This window comes from Dipodomys ordii, unplaced genomic scaffold (genome assembly GCF_000151885.1).
Source record: "Dipodomys ordii isolate 6190 unplaced genomic scaffold, Dord_2.0 Scaffold2, whole genome shotgun sequence".
Classification (NCBI taxonomy): Eukaryota; Metazoa; Chordata; class Mammalia; order Rodentia; family Heteromyidae; genus Dipodomys; species Dipodomys ordii.
Window position 1 is genome coordinate 24,710,653 of NW_012267218.1, and position 26,631 is coordinate 24,737,283.

Below are 26,631 nucleotides of genomic sequence, written 5' to 3' on the forward strand. Positions count from 1 at the left end.
AATGTAGGGGTGGGCTGGGTGAAGGCAGAGGGCAAGGCTGCGAGCTGTCTGTGGAGTAGCCCCTGTGTTGGCCCCAGCGTGCCAGGATCAGGATGCCTGCTCTGGGGTGTACTTCCCTTTGGGGGAAACAGCCCTGACGGTCCCCAGGTACGTTTGGCTTGGGTTTTAGAGACATTTGGTTGTGGGATGGGCAAGAATTGGGGTCAGAGCTGGGCATGGCAGAGGGAACTGTTGGCAGGAATAAAGCTCAGGCTGGTGCCTGAGTGGAGAGCCAAGCCCGGTGTTGCTTTCTGGCCTGCAGGTGGGTTCCTAGCTCAGCACAGAGGTGTCCTGTGTCCTCTTCAGGGGTCTTCGAGGGCATCATGTGGCGATCAGGTGGAGAGCGCCCTCCCACGGTGGGCTGTGACTCCCCACTAGCAAGTTCACACTCAGGGTCTGGCTCCTATGGACTCTAGGCAGGGCCTTCCCTTCCCATAGGGAGGAGGTCAGTCATGCGAGCCCTGTGGCTTTGGTCTGCTTGTAGTTGTGGCAAGGCTCCCTGCCTTCCTGTTCCCCCCCCCCCGCCCCCACCAACACACTCCACTGTCATGGTGTGTGCTTCTTGAAATGGGACTTAGACATTCTGTGCTGAGCAATTCTGATTTAGCAGGTCTGGGAGCTGGCCTGTAAACCACTCTGGATATTCATGTTTTGTCCCATTCTGTAGGCTGTCTCTTTGTTCTGGTGATTGTTGACTTGGATGGACAGAATCTTTTTCTTGGGATGCAATGCCACATGCCAATTCTTGTTGTTCTTGTTGATGCTGTTCAGAAACGTGCTGCTATGCACGTTTTCCTCTAGTTCCTTCACAGGTTCAGGTCTTTGGCCCATTTTGAGATGATTTTGGACAAGGTAAATCATAGGGATCTAGTTTCAGTATTGTACATGTGGATAGCCAGTTTTCTAACACCATTGACTGAAGAAGCCATCTTTTTTTCCAAAATATGTTTATAGCACCTTTGGTTGGGAATCAAATGATTGTAGATGTGTAGGTTTATATTTATTGCATCCACATGTCTGGTTTTGGTCTAGTACCATGCTGTTTGTGTTACTATGGCTCCGTAATATAATTTGAAGTCTAATATTGTGATACTTCTAGCATTGCTTTTTTCCCTCAGGATTGCTTTAGCTATGCAGGGCCTTTTATGGTGCCATATGAATTTTAGGATTGATTTTTGTGCACATGTGCATGTGTGTCTATTCTGGGACTTGACCTCAGGGCCTGGGCACTATCTCTGGGGTTTTATTGTTCAAGACTAGCACTCTACCACTTGAGCCACAGCTCCACATCTGGCTTTTTTGATAGTAAACTAGAGATGAGAACCTCATGGGCTTCCTGGCCAGGCTGGCTTTGAACTCTAGTTCTCAGATCTCAGCCTCCCGAGTTGCTAGGATTACAGGTGTAAGTCACCAGCAGCTGGCTTGATTGTTCTGTTTCTGTGCAGAGTAACATTGGAATTTTAATGAAAATTGCATTGAATCTATGTTTTTTTTTGGTCATATATTTCACAATATTCTGCTAATCCGTGAACATGGAAGCTCTTTCTGTCTTCTTGTGTTTTCTTCCATTTCTTTCTTCATTGTTTTATAGTTTGCATTGTTGAGGTCTTTTACCGACTTAGTTGAGTTTTTTCACTTTTTGCGGCTATTATGAATGGGATTGTCTATCTCATTTCTTGCTTAGCCTTTTCATTACTGCTAGGTAGAAAAGTTGTTAGGTTTTGTATATTGACTTTTTCTCCTGCTATGTTGCTGGAAGTGTTATTAGATCTAAGAGTATTTTGGTAAAGTCTTCAGGGGCTTTTCAGTATAGGATCATATCTCTTGAAAATAAGGATGTATTGACTTCTTCCTTTTCTATTTATATCTCTTTATTTCTCTTGCCTTAATGTGCTTGGTGAGAACTCAGACACTACATTAACAATGGGGATATTACATCTTGTCTTTTCCTTTCTTTTCTTTTTTCCAAGTCCTGGGTCTTGAACTCAAGGCCTGGGTGCTGTCCCTGAGCATCTTTGTGCTACTTGAGCCACTTCTGGCTTGTTGGAGAGAAGAGTCTCACAGACTTTTCTGCCAGGGCTGGCTTTGAACTGTGATCTTCAGATCTCAGCCTCCTGAGTAGCTAGGATTACAGGCGTGAGCCACTGGTGCCTGGACTCCTTATATTTTTCAAAGGTAATTTCTCAGGTCATTTTCTCACTTAAGTAAATGCTTTCAGTTTTCTCCTACTTAATTTGGAGTTGGCTATAGGTTTTAGAACTACATTTCTTCTGTTTCTAGTTTCTTCAGTGCTTCCTTTTTTAAATCATGAAAGGGTGTCAAATTTTGTCAGAAGCTTTTAAAGCATCTTTTGAGATGACTGTGTGAATTTTGTTCTTTATTCTGTTAGTGTGCTATGTTTATTAAATTATAAATGTTATATTATCCTTGTATCTCTGGAATGAAACTTTTTAGTGATCTTTTTAACACATTACTGAATTCTATGTTCATGTATTTTATTGAGGATTTTTGTGTTTATGTTCATCAAGGAAACTGGTCTGTAATTTCTTTTTCTTATTGTATCCTTACCTGGTTTGATAACAGGGTCATGCTGGATTTATTGAATGAATTTGATAGTACTCCTTCTATTTCCATATTATAAAATAATCTGGGGATCATTGGTGTCAATTCTTTCAGCAGTGATCTATCGATCCTGGACTCTATGTGTGTGTGTATGTGTGTGTGTGTTGGAGACTTTTATGACTAGTTCAATTTCATTGCTTGTGTTAGATCTGCTTACGTTGTTCATGTCACTTTTGGAAGGTTATATGCATCTAGAAAGTTATCCATTTCTTCTAGGTTTTGCAGTGTATTAGGATATTAGTTTTACAAATATGCCCTAGTGATCTCTGAATTTCACTGGGTCTCATGCTTGCCAAACAAGTTCTCTACCAGTTGAGCCAATCCCAGCCATTTTGCTTTAACTTGTTTTTAGACAGGGTCTTGCACTTTTGCCTTGATCAACCTTGGATGGATGTTTTCAGCCTTAGTAGTAGATTTACACATGTGCACCTCTATACCCAGCTTGTTTGCTGAGACAAGATCTCACTGGTTTGTGCGGCTGATTTCAAACCATGTTCCTCTTATCTGTCCTGTGAGTAGCTAAAATTCAAGGTGTGTGCCACCACAACTGGCCCTCTTTGTCACCTTTCTGTTTTCCTGTGATTTTCAGCTGTCCTGTCACCTCATCCATGATTCCCAATGTTCCTCCTTTGTTTCTTCAGAATAGACACCTTTGTTATGCTGACTCTTCTCATTTATAGAGTTAAACAGAGGAAGCTTACTATCCACCATTTTTCCCTTGCCTCCTGGGATAAGGCCTTAAATAAGCAAATTTCCAGGTGACCAGTACATGAAGGCCAGTATTATGCACACTGTGAGCCAAGAGGCAGGAGCTGGCATTCTGTCTGGGGAGGGCAGGTTTGTACTGGTGCACCCTTCAGAGTTGTCCACAGTTCCATCAATTGCCATTTCAACTGTTCCATCTTAGCCATTCTCTTCTCCTCCTTTTGTTGGTTCCTGTGTGTTTGATTCCCTGTTCCCCTGAAGTAGTTGGAAACAAATGCTAGACATTTGGTCATCTACCCCAGTGTATCTAATAGCTATTCTTATACCTGGTAGAAGTAACTACTCTCCAAACCCTGATAACTCCCCCCCCCTAATTTCTCAAATATGCCTTTTGATGGTTGGTTGGTTTGAAGCTTAGACCTTACTTAGTCCATAACATCTCTCTTCCTCATTGAATGCCATGACACATATTCTTTTTCTCATGCCGTTTGTTTGTTGAAGAACTTTGGTTGTCTCGTGGAATTGTTCTTTCTAGATTTGGTGGCATGGCGTGGTGGTGTTTAATGACTACTTTCTCCTCTGTTTCCTGAAGCCAGTACAGTGGTCCCCCTTTCTGCAGTTTTTTAATCTATTAGCTGTAGTTACCTGGAATCAATTAGAGTCTGAAAATATTAAATGGGAAGTTCCAGAAGTAAACAACTGGAAAGTGTGAAATGACATGCCATTTTGAATTGCATGATGGCATCCCATGCTGCCGTCCAAGCTCTGCCTGCGGTGTGAGTCATGCCAATATCAGATCAGGAGGTGAGGGAACATCTGGACCGTGGGTCGTATGAGGCCTGTGAAATCGCTTGGCATAGGACAGCACATGCATGTATGCTTCTTGTCAGATGCCTGAGGCCTATCTTCCTGTGTTCGTAATTTTGTTTGACCCAAAGATGATGGCAGAAGACTCATCTTTATTTTATTTTTAAAATTTACTTTTCAGTGCTAGGGATAAAACCCAGGGTCTTAAACATGCTAAGCATGTATTCTACTACTCTGTTTCCACCCACCCCACCCCATCTTTAAAAATGTGCCATTTCTGGAAGTGAAAGCCTCATTCCATATTGTGTAGCCTTTGGAAAACAGCATTATATAGTTGGTAGAAAATGAATGAAAAAGACAAAATAATGTTTTAGAGCATTATGAGAACCATTTTTGAGGCATAAATAGTGTACATCAAACATATCACACCAGGAGTCTGTGGGTCTTGAGGACATTGGAGAACTTGTTGATTTTCTTCTTCAAGTTTTTTTTGTCTGCTTCACCAGCCTCATAAAGTACTTCTTCTTTTGGTGGTAGATATGATCATCATTTTGACACTAATTCTTGGCCCACTGTTTGAGAAGAACTGGTATTGAATAGCTATTCCTAGACTGGGAATATCTGTCCTAGTTCAGGGTCTTCTAGCTGCAAGAAGCTCAGTGGCTTAAGCAAAATTAGGGAAGATTTGACAAGCTGCTCAGCTATTGCCCCACATTGGAGTGATCTTTGAAGGTCCAACCATAGGAAGGGCAGAAAAGTGGCAGGAATTTAGCCATTTCTGGATTCTTATTCCTTTATTTTCTCTTTAATGACGTCTTCCTGACTTCTGTACACAGGGCCCCATAGCTCATGGATTTATCTGTTTGTACAGTGCAAGTGGCTTGCATTAACAAAAGTCATTGTTTCCAAATTCTAAGCCTCTTGGAGGTAGAATTTCACTCGTGAAGCTTGAGGGTAGAATCTGATTGGTCCTGTAATTAGGTGACTACTCCTGAGCCAGCCAATCTACTGTAGTCAGTGGAGCAGGACCAAGTAATCTCCATCATGGCTGTTGTGGCCTGCCATTGTGTGTGTGTGTGTGTGTGTGTGTGTGTGTTGGGGTGGGGGGTGGTGAACAATTCTCAGGGGAGAAGATGGTTTCTTTTGGAGAGTCAGATCCTGCTGCTTCTGCAGACTCTGTGTTTGTGGATAAGTCATGGAACCTGTCAGAACTGTTTCATGGATTGACACATTAGGAATAATGACATGATTGATCAAACTCATAGGATTATTGTAAGAATTAACTGAGCTAATATATGCTGTGTGTCCAGTCTAGTGAGAAGTGTTAAGGGTTCATAATCAAATTTCCAATGTCACCGTTTAAATCCATGATTCAACAAAGAGAACAGCAGACTTCTGACTGTACATCAACCAAAGGCAACAAGACATCAGGGGAGAGGAATTGACATAAGCGCAGAGGGGGAGATCTATTGAGCACTTCCTGTGGATTTCGTGCTGTTCCCTATGGTGTCACACTCTGACCTCTAACCCTTTCAGCGACTCTGCTGTGCTGATTTTATAGATGAAAAAACGAAGCTTAAAGAAGCAACTTGTCCAAGACACCTAGCTGTTGCTACGGTTTGAATACAGGTCCAGTGTGTTCTAAGACTTCCGATAGTGACCTGTGATCCCAATTCAAGGTGCAGAGGAGATAAAGACTTCATCTGATTGTAGTGTGGAGAGGTGGAGCCTTTGCAGGGTGAGTAGGATTAGATTAAGGTCATCAGGGTAAAACTCCAAGAAGGAATCCTGGAGGCTATATAAGAGGAGGGAGAGATGCCAGAAGAGACACGTACACATGCATGCTTCCTGTCATGTGATTCTGTGCTACCTGGGAATTTTGGCAGCAAGAAAGCTATGACCAGATAAGTTCCCTAGATCTTGCCCCTCCAGAACCATGATCCAAAGTACACGTTTTGTTTATAAAGTATTTGCCTTGGGTATTTTGTTATTTCTTTTCTTTTCCTTTCTTTTCTTTTCTGTTTTTGTTTTTTTTTTGGTCTGAGTCTATGACTCGAACTTGGTATCTGATGCTTTTGATCATTGGCTATTGCTCTACCAACTGAGCCATGCCTTCAATCCCTCGGGCATTTTGTTATAGCCATGAAAAACTGACTATGCTACTGGAGTTTAAACCTGTGTCTATCAGACTTGAAAGCCATGCTGATTTTACTTCTCTGTGTGACCAGAGTAAGAGCTTGGGAGGAGTGGGGTGTTAGCAGGCTAGGGCACAGATATAAAATGTGCAGGGAATATGCTAGTCATAACAAGGGGTAATAAAAACAAAGACATGGACATAGCAAGAGCCTGGTTCAGCCTGATGGGAGTGAGTTGCCATTGGGTGTATCGTAGGTGGCAATGAAAGACTGTGTGAATGAGTGAATGGCCCGGGCTTTGGGTGCTTCTCTCTGCTGCCTAAATGGTTGAATTATCTTCATGCAGGGTGGGTTGGGCTGGCTAGTATTAAAGACAGAACCTCAGCTGTTGGTCCCTTGGGTAGTTCAGAGTCAGCAAGTGCCAGGATTAGGCTATGAAACAGGAAGGAAATGCAAAGTGTGCGAAGGTCTTTTAGGGAAGAAACAATAGCATTTGGGTACAAAGACTGACGACGACTAAAAAGAAACCACTCGCTGCCTGCCTGATCATCCGTTTGGTGGACACTCCAGAGCTGCTTATGTAGCTGGCCCTGTGCCTACTTCCAAGAATAGCAGTGGCCCAGATAGATGGATCTCTACCCCATCGAGGACTGAAAATTGACCCATCAACCAACACGTGTATACTTTGGTGCCACGCAATGTTAAGTGCGACAATGAAATATAAAAGCAGGGTAGAGGAAAGAGGAGGAAGGAAGGTATGAACGGGCATCTGTTGATCAGGGAGAGCTTCTCAGAGGAGGAGGCCTTTGAGCAGGACTAGTTGAGTTGCCAAACCTGAGTATGGCAGGAGATGGTGATGGCCTGATCTCCCCCTCCATGCTCATGTCAATTCCATGACCTTTGTTTTCATTTGGGAAAACAAAGGTACAGACAGTGTGGGAGCCTATACCCTGCTGGTCAGCCATGGAACAGGGGAATGGAAACATGGCGCTCCTCATGGCTGCCCCTTATTCCCTGGAAGTGCCCCTAGAAGCCCTGGTGCTGACTCCTCCTCCTTTTCTCCCTTGATCCTTTGCTGGTCTCAGAGCCCTCCTCATATATTTGGAGGCCCTGCTATTCTGCCTGACTTGAGTTCACCTGCTCAGGGGTGGCTGTGTCAGGCCATGGGCTGCACACATCAAGCTGCCCCTGGCTTTACTGAGGCAGCACGTCGTGGGCCAGAGCAGTGAGGATCACCTCCCGGGGCCTAGTGGGCCTGGAACCCCCCCAGTGTACCAAGTGCATCAAGGCTGCACCCACGGGTCTGTCTTGGCTGATCCTGGGTAATAATGGCAAGGGAGGAGGGCTGTTGGCTGTCAGTGGGAAGGGCTGGATGGGAGGCAGAGACAGGGAGGAGGTGGAATTTTCTCATGTGGTTTGGAGAGAGACTGACTAGCTGAGGAGGTGGCAGAGGTGGTAGACAGGCAGGTGGGGTTGATTGTGAAGTATAGGTGTCTTGATTGGCCTTGCCACTGTGAAATGTGTGTATGTGGGCACAATGTGTATACACACACACACACATTTCCCAGACCTTTGCACTGAATGGCCTCCAGCAAGGTGTGTGTACTTTGTCTGTGCATGTGAATGTGCATGTGTGTGCACTCTAGGCCTTGCCACTGAAATCTGTGCAGCTATTGCTTCAGGCCTGGCCTTGGGTCAGCTTCATATTGCCTATGCCCCAGGCTTCTCACCCTTCCTCGGTGCCTATAGACCTCAGCTGGCACTTTTCTTGACTGAGAGCTACTCATTGCCAAAGAATGACCTGGAAGAGGTACGGGTGCTGCACATGTGACCAGTATGGGACTTACAGAGGTTTAAAAATAAGCCCTGCTGCCTTCCTGTAGCCACTGTCCCGGACTGCAGGGTTGCCAGCAGCTGCTTGGGCTGCCTTTTTGTTATTCCTGGAGATGGAGTTCATTCTCTCCTCCCTTCAGCTTCTGCTGAGCCTTTCTGCTAGATGTATCCATTGTGTCCAGTCACGGGACAGCATGAGGGTCTAGGTCTAGTCAGTGTCTGAAGGTCCAAGGCAAACTGCCCAGGGAGGCCTTGGCTGAAGCCCATCCCTACTGGGAAGGCCAAGGATGGAGAGGGAGGGTTGACTCATGCTTGGGCTCCAGACACTAGGTGTGGCCGGCTCCTCAGATGCTTGAGGATTGGGCAGTGTGGACATGGGAACCGAGAGAGACAATTGAAGTTACACTTCCTACCCCTTCAGGACCTGATCCCAATATGCCAGCTGCCTGATCAGCATGGGTAGCATGGTGGGTTTCTTCACCTTGTGTCAGTGGGCTTTTGGTCAGATCTTTCATCACTGGGACAAAGTACCTAAGAAAATAACTTGAGGGCAGAAGGATTCATTTTGGCGCAGGGTTTCATAGTGTTCAGTCCACAGTCAGCGTGTTCCTTTGCTGTCAGCCTGAGGTGAGGCAGACCATCATGGCGGCAGGAGTGTGTGACGGAACAATGTTGCCTTCCTCATGGTGGCCAGGAAGCAGGGAGTGAGTGGCAGGAGGAAGGGGCCCGGGACAAACTGTAACCTTCAAAGGTACCGCCTCCCGTGAGTGGCTGCCTTCCTCGTGTGAGGATCCGCCTCCTGATGTTTCCACTGAGTAGCTGAGGCACATTATCTAACTCCTCTGGGTCTTGGTTTCCTCATCTGCAAAGCAGGGTTGGTGTCTGTACCAAAATCTATGATGAAGGTTGCAGAAAAGGTGCAGGTGTTGCTTGCAGAGCGCATGCCAGGACCTGAGTGATGTCATGACCAACCTCCCGCACCCTTATGTCTCCCCAGGCTCGTGGCTCTGCGGGTGGCAGGAGGAGGCATGATGCTGCCTCGCAGGAAGACCATGACAAACCCTACGTCTGTGACAGTAAGTACAGCCTCCTCTGCCTCTACCCCTGCCCCTACCCTTCTCCTCTGCTCCAGCCCTGGTTTCCTTGGTTGCCAGCTCGTCAGCTCTTGGGCCTTACTAGATTTGTCTGCCTGCTCCTTCACTACGATCACCACTGGCTCTGGTTGCCAATATGCCAGTACCTCTATGCAAGAGGGTCAAGCCCCTCGGCCCCCCCCCATCTCCATGTCCTATGTCTTCTTCATGCTTTTCCTCCTGCTCTCTCTCCATCTCTTCTAGGGTTCTCCCTCTGCTCTTCCCTCTGTTTTCAGAGACTTACAAACAAAAGAATAACACCAAACCTATTTATTTCCCTTTAAGTTTCTCTCTGGGTCTCTGGGTCTGTGTCTGTCTCTCTGTGTGTCTCTATCTCTCTCGCTCTCCTTCTTGTCCTAGGTAGAGCACATTAATAATCTTTCTATGATGATGAATCACTTTAACAAATGATCTTCCATCCATCTCCAGCCTTCCTTCCTTGCTTCAGAAACACCTTTTGTACAGGGGACTGTCCAGCTCCTGGTTGGGGAATGGAGTGGAATCCTCAGTTGGAGATGGGACTGTGGTCAGCTGGAGATGACAGCTTTTGTCTATGTTGCTTGCTGGGGTCTGGGGCGGTGTGCTCAGAATCCTTTCCCTAATTGCCTTCACACCATAGCAGGCGCCATCTGCCTGTTCCATGACCAGGGCAACCCCCACACCATACTCCTAATGCTTATCTCTTCCCAGCCCCTGTTCTGTTTTCTCTCTGAGGATAACCTGGAGAAGAGCTCTCCTGAGGATGGCAGTGAAATTGCACAGCACAACCTAGCACGGTGTCTCTGGGTGTGTTAGCCATCTTGCTGAGGTCTATGATCGCCATGAAGGCAGGGAGAGAGCTGGGGAGAGGAGACAGGGGCCATAGGAATTGTGCTGGAACGTTTTTCTTCCCTCTTCCTGGGAGTTCAGAATGCTGTTCTGTGCCCGGTGGGGTGACAGCTGGTTGGAGAACATATTGCTAGAAGAACTCAAACTCCATGACCCCTATTTGGCTGTTTAATACACCATGCAGATTGCCATTTCTGAGATGATGTTTGCAGGGAGCACCACCACCCTGCTGCAGCTGTGCTCCAGGAAGAGGAGGGAGCAGGGAGCAGGGAGCAGGGTTGGGGACAGGGGGGCAGATTGTGCGGAGGCTTCTTGGCACTACTTTACCTGGGTCTTACTTCCTGGAGGAGGTCTGCTTGGGTCCTGGTGGTTAAAGCCCCAGTGTGCTAGCTCTTGAGAGACTGATTGTGGGCTGGATGTGTGTGTGTGGTGAGGTGGGGGGGGGTTGGACCCCCATGGGGCAGGTTTTCCAACAAGAATACCAGCGGCTCCTTGGAAACTGGGGCATTGCCATTCGGTCTCTCTTTTAATAAGCTGTCTTTTCAATTATGTGACGTTCTGCTATCACAGACAGTGGGATTAACGTTGCTCTTGCTCCCTCTCTATAGCTTTCATTAGATTCCCAGCCAGAACTGGTCCCACTTAGTCCCAGACACACCCCCTGTGCCCTCCGCCCTTGCCTCTCTCACCTCCCCATTCCTCTTCCCACCTTTGCGGCATCTTTCCCCTTGTCCATGCGTCCATGGAGCCTCCTCCTGCCTGCCTCTCCTCTTCCTGCACCAAGTGCTGGCACAGAGCTCCCGCCCCCAAAGCTCCTGGCATTGCTTACAGGCTCTGAGTGTCATTTGCTATTTCCTGAGCCCCTCCCCTCAGGGTCTCTTCCTCCTTCTGTTTACCCTGTGGGCTTGGGAGGCCTCAATGCAGGCTGTCACTGGCTTTCTAGAATTCTAGCATAACTGCTCTCTTGGCTCAGTCTGCCCATGTGCTTCCTCCCTCTTCCTCTCTCCGCAGCAAGGGCCACTGTGGAGTTCCCATCTCCATTCTGGTTCTCTTGAGGGCATTGTGTGGCAGCTCAGTGATTAATAGATTTTATTTTTATCTGGTGCCCTTCAGACATGTGATCCCCTGGGATAGAAATGACCTTTGGAGAGGTCATGAGCGCCCCACTCTCAGCCCCCCTGCCCTGAACTAGGCAAAGAATACTTTTAATCATCTCTAATGCATCCTAAGTAGAGAGGTGTCTAGTCGCCCTTCTTGAATGTCCCCAGGGATAGTGTTACCATAAGCTGCCCTTTACTCGTGATTCCAGCTGTGCACTCAATGATTCTTTCTCCTTATGAGTGGCTGGAGATGTTCTCTCCAACAGGCCCCTGGTCCTTTGCGCATCTTTGCCCAACAGAAAGGCACACAGCATTTTCGTCAGACATCTTGTGTAGTTTTGGAGGACCTGGGCTTTCACTCATAATGTCTGTGCTGTCTTCTGAGTCCCTTCTGGGGCTACATTTAAGCACAGCACCCCCCTTGGAAGTAGCATTGAGGCAAAGTGGCTCAAAGAGGGCCACAGGCTTTTCCTAGTTTGCTTTGTACACCAGCTCTTAGCACAACCCACATCTGCAGAGAACACGCCGCTTCTCAGTGGGTGCCCATCTGCCCCATGCCAGGGTCTGTCCTGGTGGATGGGCTTTTCTATTTATATATTCGATCACCCCACCTTCCATAAATCACGCTGCATTTGTCCCTATTGAGTCTCAGTAAACAGAATAACGTGTGACTTCAATATACAAGATTCAATAAAGGCAAATTTAAAGACATTGCCCAGTAAGTTCAATTTCATTCTCCACAGATTTGCAATCCCTGCCATTTTGGTAGCGTCTGTGGTTTGATTTGCATAATTCCCACTCCATCTTTTGAGTTATTTACTAAAATATTAGGTCACCTTGGACCCCAACACCTCTCTCTGCTTGCTCTGGGTTTATGTGGAGTGCTAATAGCCACTTTCCCGATGTTATTATGTTTAACCCTTTCTGGTCTGTGTTACTGAACATAGGCATCCTGTGTTATTGTGGGTCCATACTTACCTTCCAGGTGGTTGACACGTTATCTGAGCTGATAACTTCAGGTGATTGCTTCTTGCCTTTGACTCAGCCATTGAATTTGTTCCAGAAAGGATTAAACCATCTGATTGTAACTTGTATTTTATCTAGTCTGTGGTGTGTGTATGAATAATTCGTTTTCCAGCCAGTCACCAGTCTATTAATTATCTTGAAAGTTTACTTAGCTTAGGGATTAAAGATCTGTTTCATCTCTCATGGTCTCTTGTCAAGAAAGTGTTCATTACCCACAAACATAGTAACTGAATAGGCCTGTGTGGGGAAGGCTGTCAGTGTTTGTCAAAATGGGAAGTAGACCACTTACACAGATGCTTATTAAAGTGCAGATTCTGGGCTCACCTAGGACTTCCCAGAGAGTAGGCCTGGAACCTACATTTTTGGAGTGCTTTTTAAAAAGGCATGGATTTTCTCTCTGTCTCTGTCTGTCTGTCTCTCTCTTTCCCCCCCCTCCCTCTTTCTTACTTGAGAACTGAGATTTGAACATGATTAGCAAGTATACTACCACCTAAGGAGCATTCCCAGCCCTTTTGATTTTAGTTTGTTTCTCAGACAGGATCTTGGCCAAGCTGGCCAATTGATCAGGAGCCTGCTATCTCTGTGTCCTGAGTAGCTAGGATTACAGGTGTGAGCCATCACACCCAACCTCAAGGAATTCTTAGGTCTACTGAGATTTGAGAGTGACTGGTGATGGCTTAGGCAAAAGACATACTCCTGACAGAAGACCCACCTTTCTGTATTGTTGTTGTTGTTCAAGAAACATAATAGGAAAGAAGATAGTGATGCTGGTGTGATCTCAGGGCAAACATTCTGTCTCTAAGTATTAATCGCTCAGGGAGGAACAAAGCAAACACCTGCACTTTTGCTGGAAACCATAAAAAGGACTCCTCCACCCCAAATTATTGTAGCAATTTTTAATAGTTGGTGCTTGCAATTTGAGGGCACTATATTTTTGTCATAGACTGTCTCGATAAATCCCTACATTAATCTGTAGATATAACCACAGCTGATTTTACTTTACTTCAGAGAGGTAGAGAGACTTGTCAAAGGTCACACAGCTGGCTCCTGCTAACTCTGAGTATAAATCCTAGTTTCTTCAACTGTGAAACTGACACAGTCTAGTACAGCTTCCAAACAAACCCCTGGTCTGATGTGCCCTCCTACCTTGGAATTCTCCTGAGAGCTGAGGGGAAAAAATTGTTTTAGAAGTTAATTTTGTCTTTTTTTTTCTTTTGCTGGTCCTGGGGCTTGAACTTAGAGCTTGGGCACTGTCCCTGAGCCTCTTTGTGCTCAAGGCTAGTGCTCCACCACTTTGTGCCACAGAGATATTTCTGGCTTTTTCTGAGTAGTTTATTGGAGATAAGAATCTCCCTGACTTTCCTGCCTGGCCTGGTTTTGAACTGTGATCCTCAGATCTCAACCTCCTGAATAGCTAGTATTACCAGTGTGACGCCTGGCTTAGAAGTTAATTATGTCTTAGAAGTTCTAAATAATCTTATTTATGAGGCAAAGACCTGTCTACTATTGATGATGGCTTCTAGGCGTCCGCTTGACCATGCAGAGTCAGGTAATAATTGTTGTTCAAGTGGAAAGGAATGGACTGGATAGTTTCCAGCCTCTTACATTTAAATCTGTTAAAATCACCAACCCTCCCCCTTGGGCATCTGGGTTGACTATTGACTTACAGCAATATGGCTGAGGCTCTCCCAGGAACTCACACCTGGGCTACTTCCCATGTTCACACATGAGGAGGGGTCCTCCCAGCCCCCTCTCCCTCCTTAGTGGAATTGGTTCTTTACCACCCTTCTCTTCAGATATGGCTTGTGATGGAAACTATGACCACTAGATGGCTTCCCTTGCAGGGCTCCGGTGTGGGCGGTGTCAGAGTCAGCCTGGGGGGGTCTTTCCTACCTGGTATAGAAGGAGAGGGAATCAGCCTACAGCAGAGTCTGGGGGCTCTTCCCTGAATCTTCTCTCTGTGGCTATGGCGCCTCATCCTCATTTGTACTTGAGGGACTGGCTTATCTCTTGGGTTTCTGGGCCTCCCTGGCTGCACCCCTTCCTTGCACAGGCTCCTTTCCTCCCAGACAACAGCTTTGCCTTGAGGCTCATCACCCAGAAGACAAAGTATCTCAAGGACTTCCTCCTGGAAGCAATGATGAGATATCTGGAAATTGCCAAGGACCTGAGTTGCTGGGTGCTGGGTAATGGGTACGTGGAGCAGCCACACCCTAACCCATAGTTGTCCCAGGAAACCTGCTTGGTGTCATCTCAGCCTCCTTCAGATGACTGTGGTGTACCTCAGACTTGAGAAGCAGGGAGAATAAGTTTTTAATAAGACTTCGCTAACCATCTTATTCTGATGGTTAGCGAAGTCTTATTAAAAACTTCCGGAAGGGGGTGACAACATTCGACAAGAAATGTACTCATTACCTTACGTATGTAACTGTAACCCCTCTATACATCACCTTTACAATAAAATTGCATTAAAGAAAACTTTTGGAGGGCATAAAGGCCCATTTTCTCTAAGGTTCATGAGCTTTGGGCCTCAAACTGTGGGAAAAGGCAGCAACATGACCTTCCAGCTGGCTGCCCTTATGGCTGAGGGACTCAGGACCCGTCACTCAGTCATCTCCTTGCTGTTAGTTTGCAGGTCTATGGATGGGGTGGGATGGGATGGGTGGGGAAGGCTCAGTGCCCCAGAAACTTGGTTTGTGGAACAGGATCAGTGGCATAGAACTGGACCCTAGAGATGGAGTACATTTGCCACTGCAAAGGTTTAAGGATATAGATACTATTGGGCCATGCATACAGGTTCCAGTGTCTCTGCAGAGCTGACCATAGGCAAGGTTGGAGGGGCTGAAGTTTCTTTCTCTTCAATGCTTTTGGGCCTTTCTGCTCTTCTGTGCTCCTGTTTTGTTCATTGCTTACCTGCCTGCCATCAAAGCCAGCCTCTCCTGGCTGGGACCCCACCTCTTAGACTTCCTTTTCCATCTTTTGAGACCTTGCTGCTGGATGTTACATACTTCCTATGAGGTATGAATGACCCATATTAAGCTAGCTACTAACGTTTGTAGATATGCTTTTTGTTTCTTTTTTTGAGGTTCTGAGGTTTGAACCTTTTTAGTTTTAAAAACAACTTTTTCTATGGAAATATTTGTTCAGGCAGAATAAAGAGACATTACAGATACATAGAAAGGGGAAAACAGCTTGGTGCTTATGGCTCTCCTGCCTATAATCTTAGCTACTTAGGAGGCTGAGATCTGAGGATCACAGTTCAAAGCCAGCCCAGGCAGGAAAAATCTGTGAGACTCTTATCTCCAATTAACCACCAAAAAGCTGGAAATGGAGCAGTAGCTCAAGCGGTAGAGTACCAGCCTTCAGTGAAAAAGCCAAGCAAATATCTTAAGGCTCCAAGTTCCAGTCCCAGTACCTGCACACAAAATAAAAATAAAAATGACCCCTAATCCTAGTCTTTTAAGAATTGTCATTCCCAGGATTTGTTCCATCCTTCCCCTGTACCTTTCCATGCAGCTGTATTTATCAACACATAACATTTCTTTGACATCATTTTTTAGGGCTACATAGTATTTCATGATGTAAACACAAGACTGTTTTTGGCTGTTCCCCAATGCATGTAGTCAAGATTCAACTTGTTAAACATTCAGACAGTTTACAATGTGTTCTCCAATAACAGCCACATGGCGGTTAACTCTTTACATACAGCTTTCCTATTTTCTTGAAGCAGAATTGTGAGGTCACAGGGCCTTAGTGCCCATCATGATGCGGGGGTGGGGAGTGGTCTGGCCCACTGGCTGTGTGAGGTGATGTGGGGCGGGGGCGGGGGGGTTGTTACATGACACCCCGTCTCTTGCTGTCTAAGACTTGAAGAGTCAGTTTCAGTTTCCTCAGCCAGACGTGGGGAGGCCCTCGGTTAGGAAAACTAACTGTGATGAGGATGTCTATAGCAAGGTTTGCACATGGCAATCTACCTGCTAAGGATCGTTTCTCCTACCTTTACTGCTTCCATACTTTCCTCCAGTATACTTGGAAAGATCTGGAGCTATCACAACCCGATGTGTTTAACTGAACACACAGTGAGGGCTGTGCAGACAGCGGGGAGTAGTTGTGGGGTTCTGTGTGTCCCTGAGGCCAGGGAGACCTGATCGAGCACAGATTGAACTGATTTCCATCTCTATCCCTGGTGTGTGTGTGTGTGTGTGTGTGCGTGCGTGCGTGCGTGCGTGCGTGTGTGTGTGTGCGTGTGTGTGTGTGTGTGGCGGAGGGCAAGCAAGGGATAGAGGTAATGATAATAGCTAAAGCTTATAGGCTCTGGACCTGGAATGTTCTTCTGTGGACTTCATCTGTTTGAATTCTTTCACCCTTCTACGAGATAGATGCTATGCTCCTCTCGAGCTTACCCCTAAAGAGACTGAGGTTAAGAGGAGGTTAGTTAACTTCTAAGGAGTCACACACTAAGAAAGTGGCAAACTAGGATTTTCTCATGTCACAGGCCCTTACACCCCAGCCCTAGCATGGGGGTGGGGTGGGGTTCAGTGCTCTGGTGGTTGATGAATGGCTGGGGAGGGAGCCCATGCCAGGACTGGCAATACACCACGTTGGCTAAGGCAATGTGTTTGGGTGGCAGACTGGGGACACGGAGTGGATCAAGCATTGTGGGGTGCCAGGCTGAGTTGTTCAGAGGTGACTTCACTGTTAGGGGTGAAGCAGGTGGACCCCTGGAACTGGTCTGGACAGGTTAATCGATAGGATTAGGTGAGGCTCCTCATGTGTTTGAGGAGCCTTTTCCTGTCAGACAGGAGAAGTCTGGAAGGTGACAGATAGCAGGAACAAAGTGGAAGGCAACCAACCCCCCTCCCCCCCAGGGGTGACAATGGTGACTCTTGATAATCTTGGGCTTGGATTAGTTGAGACATGACAGCAGCTTTGACTGGAAGATTCTAAAAGAGGAGGTAACCTGAGGGGACAGTAAAGCTTTATAAGTGTGTGTTCATAGCGGGACACCCAGGCAGGAAAGTCTAATAGAAACAAATGGATATTTGTCCCTCTATAAAGGATTAAGGAAGCTGAGTGTTGGTGGCTCACACTTGTAATCCTATCTACTCAGGAGATTGACATCTGAGACTCATGGTTCAAAGCCAGCTCAGGCAGGAAACAGTAAGTGGTGCTGTGGCTCAAAGTGGTAGAGTGCTAACCTTGAGCAAAAGAACTCAGAGACAGTATCCAGGCCCTGAGTTCAAGCCCCATGACTGATAGGAAAAAAGGACTAAGGAGGAAGAGGAGACTTCACAGAGGATTCAGTGACAGCTGCTGAGCCTTGCTAGATGGCTTGGGGCTCACAAATAAAGCCTGCAGTGTCTCAGAGGCTGTGATTTGTCTGTCAGCCTGGCCTGTAGGTGCATGGAGACCCCGGGTGAGGACAGGAGCAACATTCCCACATGGGGAGATAATGGGGGCCTGCCATGTCTGATGTTGAAATTGGGCCTGGGGTTTGACTCTTGACAATTTATATATATATATATATATATATGTATGTATATGTTATTTAAATTATTTTCTTTGTAAGATAGAAAAGAAGCTGAGGGCTGGGAAGGTGGCTCAGTGGTAGAGTGCTTGTCTTGCATGCATGAGGCCCTGGGTTCGATTCCTCAGCACCATATAAGCAAAAAGAAAAAAGCCGGAAGTGGTGCTGTGGCTCAAGTGGTAGAGAGCTAGCCTTGAGCTGAAGAGCTGAGAGACAGTGCCCAGGCCCAGAGTTCAGGCCCACGACCGGACCCAAAAAAAAAAAAAAAAAAGAAAAAGCTGGGTGCCCATGGCTCATGTATATAATCCTTGTTACTTAGGAGGCTGAGATCTGAGGATCATGGTTCAAAGCTAGCTCAGGCAGACACATTTTAGAGCCTCTTATCACTAAGCAGAAAAAAAAAAACTGGAAGTTGTGGCTCAAGGGGTAAAACGTGAGCCTGGAGCCTAAAGGGCAAGCCAAAAGCATTAAGCTCAAGACTCAGTACTGGTATACCACACACACACACACACACACACACACACACACACACACACACACACACACACGACATATTACCTGTAGCTCACTAGAAGGAGGAGTCAACGATGCTGCTTTGTAAGGGATGACAGTTGAGAGAAGATTGCAGAATCCCAAGATTGGAATCTTTGCCTTACCACTCCCTGGTCGTGACCTTGGGCACATGTCTGAGCCTTCGTTTCTTTGCCAAGTGAGGACCTTTCAAGGTTTTCTAAGGGCGTTAAATGAGATAGTATGAAGCACAATGAGCTCACTTCCCAATTCGTGGATATTCTCAACAAATATTTTATACTAAATCAAAAAAAGGGGCTTAATTAAGACCTAAGTGGAGTCCCCTTCTATGTTCTATGTACTAGATGTTGGGGTCATCCAGGTCTGGGGAAGATGAATTAGAGCCCGGTACCTGTGGCTCACATATGTAATCCTAGCTACTCAGGAAGCTGAGATCTGAGGATCATGGTACAAGGCCAGCCTGGGCAGAAAAGTCCTTAGCTCCAATTCACTAGCAAAAAGGTGGAAGTGGAGCTGTGCCTAAAGTGGTAGAGTGCCAGCCTTGAATAAAAACACTCAGGAAAAGCACCTGGGCCCTGAGTTCAAGCCCTAGGACTGGCACACACACACACACACACACACACACACACACACGAGGAATTAGCAATATAGCTTGCATTGCTGCCCACATGCTGTGTGCTAGGCCTGTGCATCTTCCTTCACTCCATTCTCATGGTGCCTCAGTGATGTCTAGACCCTCACCTCCATTTTACAAAGAATCCTGAGGTTTGGAGAGATTAAGTCACTTGCTCAGGGTCACATAGCAGTGGCGGGCCCAGGTGGGCTGGTCCTAGATTGGCAGAACTCTGCCATGCTGCCTCTGAACAGGATGTGGCAGGATCTTACCATAGCAGTGAGTGCTTTCTTGATTGGAGGTCCAGAATCGTTACAGAGGATTTTAAATGAAAGGCTTTTGTTGCCTCTCTAGATTCTAAGCGTTGTTAACTGGAACATGCATTTACATGGAGTAAATCCCGTTGTTAACTGGAACATGCATTTACATGGAGTAAATCCAGAAAACCAGCAGAACACCATCCCTTGATGAAAACAGGTCTGTGGAGTTGGAGAGATCCTGGGTCTAGACTCACTCTTAAGGGTTAGTGCTGGGGCTCAAGGAATATCACTGTAAAAATGTCAGGATGTTGTACCCTAATGCTCCCCCAGCCCCTGTGCTTCTAGCTAGAAGAATTCAGAGCAAAACATGCATCAAGGATGGCCTAAAAGAAGATGAGAAGCCACAGGAAGGCAGCGGCAGCCCTCGTGTGGTGGGTGGGGAGATGGGTGTCACCAACCCCTGGGTGGATCCTGGACTGGGAGCATTTTTCTGTCACAGTTGAAGGGCTAATAGAGTCAGGAGGCACACAGCCTTCCAGGGCCTGGAGAAAACAGAGCCATGAAGTACTAGAAGGGAGAGGACTTAAAGGTCATCTGATATGACCCCTATACTTTACAGACGGGAGAATCAAGAGCAGAAAGGTATGTGATTTGTGCAAGATTTGACCAGCAGATCTGGACCACACCCTGGCTTTCTAGAAGGCCACCCTCCTGTGTTGACATCCAGGCTTCCTGGATAGAGGAGGGACAGTACACCCAGGTACAGGAGCCCTAGGGGGTCATCTTATCACTTCCACAGGGGCAGCCTAAACATGGTGGGACCTAGAATAATCTTGAAGCCGTGATCTTCTCCACTTTGAGGTTTACGGAACTATTGTTAGCTCTTGGGGCAAGCCTGGCCATTTCAAATGGTTGTTGTAGGATTAGCAAGCTCACCCTGAAAACACGAGTCTGAGGCTGGAGGCTTTTGAAGCAACTTTTGGGTTTTGTCTCAGTCTGAGTTTATAGTCCAGGGCTTTTCTCTGGCCTCAAAACTGCCTGGAGGCTTTGTGGACCCTACATAGATCTGTAGAGAGAAGGAGGGATGCTAAGCTGATATGGGGAGGCCCCCACTTCTATGACCCGGTTTGACAAGGCTGGAGTGACCTAATCAAATGGAACCTGTCATCCTGCAGGAGAGAGATTCCACACAGAGGAGGCTGGGTGATGGAGAATATGATGACAGGATGATTATAGAGTTCGGACAAGATAAAGGGCCAAGAAAAGAGAATGCAAAGCCCTTCCCACCCCAGCCCAAGTTGAAGGGCAAAGACACATTGTTCCCAAAGCTAGGAAAGGCCAGAGCCTCAGAGCAGGACAGCCCAGACACAGCCCAGACCCAACGCAGTGCCCAGCAGGGCAGGGTGCAGATTCTACCTCATCTGACTTCTCACCCTCTGTCCTTCTGCCTCCATCCCATTCTGGAGAGATTCTACATGAAAGGGAGTCAGGGACTATGAGGAAAGCAAGAGATGGACACCTAGGACTGCCCAGTGCATCTTTCAGATGTGAATTTCCAAGGCAGACAGGTGAGACTTCAAGCTCTACTCTTGCTATTTAAGAAGTTGCTTAAAGTCCCCTTGCCCTCCCTCCCCTCCCTCTCCCCCGACTCAGTTTCCTCATTTGTAAAATGGGGTTTGTGCCTCATACGCTGTGGCTGAGCCTTTTTGTAGGATGCTGCCAGAGTGACTGGAAGCATGATGCCCCCCGCGCCCCCCCCCGCATACTCTCCCCCCCCCCCAGGCTCCCACACATGCCAGAGGCTGCTGGTGAGGGTCGCAGCTGAGGGTGTGCAGAGAGAAAGGGCTGGGTTCTCTTTCTTGTCAGTGGCACTGGCAGAGCCGAGAAAGAGAGGTGGCTGGTAACTCCCAAGGCCTGCGCTTTGTTTCTCGGACGTTCATCCATAATTGCTTTCCGCCGCTGCTTTCAGTCTCTGGGAACCACTGGCGCAGATACCCACTGTGGGCTCCAAGTTGGGCTGATGAAAATGTGCCAGAGTCATTAAGTTATCAGTGGGGAAGGCGGCTGCTTCTCGCCGGCAGGAAGGATTCTGCTGTCGGCTGCAACCGGCTTTGTTCACACAAACTGCCCGAGGCCCCCTGCTCCTCCTCCCCCCCTCCCCTTTTCACTTCACCCCTTCTCCAGACAAGGAATGCTTAGGGTAGAACTAAGGTAGGTGGGGGGGGGACTGTGCTGTAAATATTCTGGGGTGACATCAAATGCATGCAGAACCCAGCCAGGAGGTCCTGCATGGAAAAGCCAGCTCTGGATGGGGATGTGGGCAAATGCTATTTCAGCAGCTTGACAGATGGATCCGCCCCAGGGGGACAGAGGGGGAGAGAGAGAGGGAAAAAAGAGCGGGGGGAGAGAGAGAGGCGCAAGCTGGACTTCCCTTATTGTCACGGCCATTGCTGTCCTCACATACCGTGCCAAGAACAGAAGATCCAGGTGCTTGCCTGCCAGGGTGTCAGGCAGGCACTCAGGCTGTGCATGGGCAGAGCTGACTGGTCCCAGGGGTAATGGCTTCAGAGGTGCGTGACGCAAAGGAATCTGCCCTGGGGAAGGCCGACTGGAGCAGGGAGATGCTCTCTCCCCCCCCACCCCAGGCCCACTCTGCATGCTTCAGCAGTCTTGGGGCTCGGTCTGATCCTGCATGACAGATATTTCCAGAGTGAGATTGCTGACATGATAAAGAGATAGCAGATGGTTCCAATACTTTATTTTCAGAATGCTTTTTTGCCCACACCTTCTTTTCTGTGTTCTACCAACCTTCTCTCTCCCCCTCCCCCGCCCCCCCCCCACATACACACATCTGGCCCTGGGGTTATTCTGTTTGCTGAGTCCCTTTGATGGCCAGCAATGATGATGGCTGACCATGATGACTGGGACTTACCTTAAGCCAAGCCTTGTTTTCAATCATCCTGTTGTATTGTTCTCACTACAGTGTGCTGTCATGAGCAGCCCTGTGTTTCAGAGAGGACATGTAGGCACAAAGGGGTTTAGCAGCTCACCCCAGCTCACACAGGTGGTCAGCAAGAGAGCCAGAATTTGAACCTAGCCAGCTCAGATGGAGCCTGCCCACATATCCACTGTTGATCCTGCCTCTCAGAGGATAAGATGGATCCAAAGCAATGCCAGAACTGCTCACACTAGAATGATGCCTACAAGGGGCAAGCCACTCCAGCTAGACTTCCAAGGTGACCTCAGAAGGGGCTTTCACTCTCAACTCAGAGCTGCATGAGGATGTAGGTTCATCTTAGTGGCTCTCTTGTCATCAATTGGAGTAATTTAGTCCCAGATCTACATCCCCAACCACCACGGATTTCCAGGGCTAGTTACATGATTTGTGGGGCCCAGTACAAAGTGAAAATGAGGAGCCTTTTGACCTTTGTATATGAAGCATTTCAAGATGGTGGCTGCAGAGCATCACTGGAGTAGGTCTGGATGCCCAGATTGTGTGCCTGAGAACCTGGGCTCTGGTGGTTGGAGTGATGGGAAGTTAGGATTAACTACAAGAGATGAAGCAGTACAGTCATTTCCAGGTTTTCCAAGTCGGCCAAAGTAGGATTTTCAAGTGTTTCTTCCTATCATCATGTAGCAATCTGGTTGGATGCAATTCAACCAACATACGTCAGGAAGGCTGGGTCTGTGTCTGTCTGTGTCTCTCTGTCAGTTTCTCTGTCCCTTTCTCTCTCTCTCTCTCTCTCTCTCTCTCACACACACACACACACACACACACACACTTCTTGCCCCATGGGATGACATCATTGGAAATCTTGGGGTTAGATGCTTTGTTTTGGAGTCAACATCTGTTCCATTAACCCAGCCTTTCAAACTACCCTCTCTCCTACTGCCTCACTTCAGTCTGGGAGACCTGTTCACAGATCTTCCCCAGAAAAGAATGAGCAGCACCCAAGCTCCCCCATCCCTGTGGAGCCTCCGCCCACAGTTGCCCTCTCTCCTCCTCGCGTAGCTGGAGCCCTCTTTGGGCTCTGTTCCTCCTCCCTCATTCCCAGGGGCATCCCAGCCCTCTTCACTCATGAAGTCTCAGAGCCCACTCTCACTGAGTGGCTGTCCTAATTGGCACATCCAGGGGATCCTCCTCATCTCCACCCCTCTTGGTCCTTCTCAGGCATCGGACACTAACATGGTTCTGCCTGGGCCCCCGAGTCTACTCATCTTTAAGATGAGAATTCAGGTTACCATGAGTATGATCACGTGATATGCTTGGAGGGTCCTGCCCTGGAGTGAGTACTCGTAGCTGGTGGCCGGCGCTGTGACTAGACCTCATTGTTGCTGCTGTCCTGAAATCCTCCTTTGGTTTATGTTGCTCGTTCTAGTGTGAGTCTTGTTAACAAATTGAAAAAAATTCCTTTCTCTTTCTCTGCCATCTTCTATTTAGTTTGGGGTGTGTGTGTGTGTGTGTGTGTGTGTGTGTGTGTGTGCTGGTACTGGGGGTTGAACTCAGGGCCTTGTGCCCTCCCTTGGGCTTTTTGCTCAAGGCTAGCTCCCTACCAATTGAGTCATACCTTCACTTTTGGCTGTTTGCTGGTTAATTGGAGGAGGTAAGTCTCATGGATGTGTCTGCTTGGACTGCTTTTGAATCACGATCTTCAGGTCTCAGTCTTCTGAGTAGCTAGGGTGACAGACGTGAGTCCCTGGTGCTGCTCCTTGCTGTCTTACAGACATTCTTTTCTTTCAGACTCTTTTTCACTCCCTCCCCTATGCTTTCTTTCCACCCTAAGTCTTTATTGCTGCCCCAGAGACAATGAAAATAGCCTGTCACCGTCTTCCAATTTATCCTCTGCCCTATCACTTTCTAACATGGGTCAGATGAATGTGGTAAAATTCCCCCAGCAGCCTCTCTTATTAGCCCTCTCCTCCTGTCCCAACCCCTCCATCATTCCAGCTTTCTGGCCCGCTGTGGTGCTGGATGGCTGTGCTCCTGGGCCCAGCCTGCTTTGGCCTGCTTTCTCCACTGCTAAGTTCTTGCTCATCTCATACATGCTGAGCAGGGGCTTCTTCTCAGGGAGGCCATATCTCCTAGCTCAGCTTCACGCTTACTGTACATGTTCACAGCTAGATCTACCCCATCTCCCGTCTCTTCTCTTAAACTGTCAACTCCCTGAGGGAGTTTATCCTTACCCTATACCACAGGACTGGGTATATACGTATTAGGTGTTTAATACATATTTTTGAATTGGAGATCTAGTGCTCAACAAATGACACTGTTCAAGCAGGTGACAAAATTCAGTTCTAGCCAGGTACAGATGGCTCATGCCTATGATCCTAGCTACTCAAGAGGCTGAGAGCTGAGGATCACAGTTTGAAGCTGCCCTGAGCAGGAAAGTCTGAGAAACTCTTTTCCACAATTAATAAGCAAAAAATGCTGGACGTGGAGCTGGGGCTCAAGTGGCAGAGTGCTAGCCTTGAGCAAAGAAAGCTAAATGAAAGTGCAAGGCTCCAAGTTCAAGCCCCAGTGCCAGTACACACACACACACACACACACACATACACAGACACACACACAGACACACACACAGACACACACACACAGACACACACACACAGACACACACACACACACACACACACACACACACACACACACACACACACAGTTTCATCCAGAGGGCTCTTCATAAAGGAGTCCTGGCTTCCAGGACGTCCTTGTGCTTCCTGAGCTTGGTTCTTTTAATAGCCAACCTCAAGTCTCACAGCTATCTGCACTGCTTCTATAGGCCATATCCATCCACAAGTAGACCTATGGTGGGCAGAGTCAGGCTTTGAGTCAATCTTTGCAAACACTAGTGGTCACTTGGGTCACCCAGTTTGTTCAGCCATAACTAGCTAGCCTCTATGTCCATAGTCCCTGGTTTGGTAGGTCTGGGGTACAGCCTGAGAATTGGCTTCTAGAATGAGTTTTCAGGTGGTTATTGATGATGCTTGTTTGAGGACTTGACTTTGAGAATCTCTGTTCTAGCAAAAAGGATTTATTCTAAAAAGAATGGTTCTTTATAGTGTGAAGGAAGTTGAGGGACGTTATAGGTTTTAAGAGCCACGCCCATGAAATGAATTGTAGCTGGATCAGATACTACAAGCTTGCCCCCACCCTTGTTACTTGGCATTTCCCACAAGGTGTTTTTAGATTCATCCATCAGCTACTCAACAAAATAGGGCTTATAGTATGTGCAAGGCAAGAGGTGAGGGGGAGTCATTGATGTTAAGATGAAATTAATAGGAAACGGGCTGTCAGGGAGGCCTTCAGCTTGGACATAATGGTGGACCAAGGAGATCAGAGGAGTGTCTGCTGTGAGGGGGAGTGGAGTTGTCCTAGAAGAAGTTTTCAGAGTTTATGGGAGCAAAGCAATTGGCTAGATGGTTAGATCAGGTGGCCAGGAAGATTCTGGATTTCTGCGATTACGGAAAACACAGAAATTGGCTTAATAACAGCACAGAAGAAATGTGGTAGAGTTTCTAATGGGCAGAGGTGGCCAAGGTCTCCTTGTAGAACTGCTGACAACTTTACTACATTTAATAGATCCATTCCTCATCACTATGCTTGGTGACTAAATGGATATATATCCAATGGCTCCATAATTTGCTGTGTATTGACTGCAGGTCATATAAAAGGTTTAATGGAAAAAGCTACAAGCAGGCCCAGAGTATACCACAGGGGCTTCTTTGGGTCCAGTCTTCCTTAGTCACATGGAACTGACATGTGCAGTACCATCTTATAAGAAGAAGCCTTGAATTTATAGTTGTTAGATCATGAACTTGCATTTCAAATTCATCTTACCTTATCAAAGAAGTCCAACCAATGGCCAGATTCTACACCATGACTATATTATGCAGCAAGGATCAAAATGCCTCTCTTAATGTTTAGCACCTAACATGTCACTTACAGTTCACTGAGCATCTATTATGTGCTGGCCACCAAGTGAGATGCTTTACGAATACTATGTATATAAGCGCGTATTGTTATTTATCCTCATTTTCTGGGAAGAGGCAGAAAGATTATATATCTTGTCCAGTCTCACACAGCAAAACACTTCAATTTGTTTTTTGGAAGTTGACATAACTATAAAATTGAAGCGTGATAACCATAGTCCAAAGTTGTAGATGGATGTCAAATCTGAGTGCAGGTACATGATTAGCCAATAGGATGCAGCCGTGTATTGAATGAATGATATCCTCTCACCGAAAGGAATGCATCCGAGGAATGCAAGAGTGGTTCAATAACAGGATCCAACAGAATTCACCACGTCCAGAAGTGAGAGGAGAGTTATATATTTGTAGAAGCAGCAGAAAGGGCAGCTAATAAATTTCTCCTACAATAAAACTCTAAAAGTGGAATAAGAGGAGCTGCTTCCATTTGAACAAGTTTAAAAGAAAACAAACCCTAGTTACCTATACCATTTTAAACAGTGAAA

General features: G+C 47.0%; 1 protein-coding gene across 2 annotated transcripts in view; it reads left to right on the forward strand.

Moving 5' to 3' along the window:
- Dpf3 (D4, zinc and double PHD fingers, family 3) overlaps positions 1-26,631 on the forward strand; it is a 239,551-nt gene that overhangs the window by 141,213 nt on the left and 71,707 nt on the right. For both annotated transcript variants that reach the window (XM_013012413.1, XM_013012420.1), the window contains exon 6: positions 9,139-9,217. In XM_013012413.1, the coding sequence (XP_012867867.1) occupies positions 9,139-9,217 (79 nt within the window). The remainder of the gene's footprint in view (positions 1-9,138; positions 9,218-26,631) is intronic.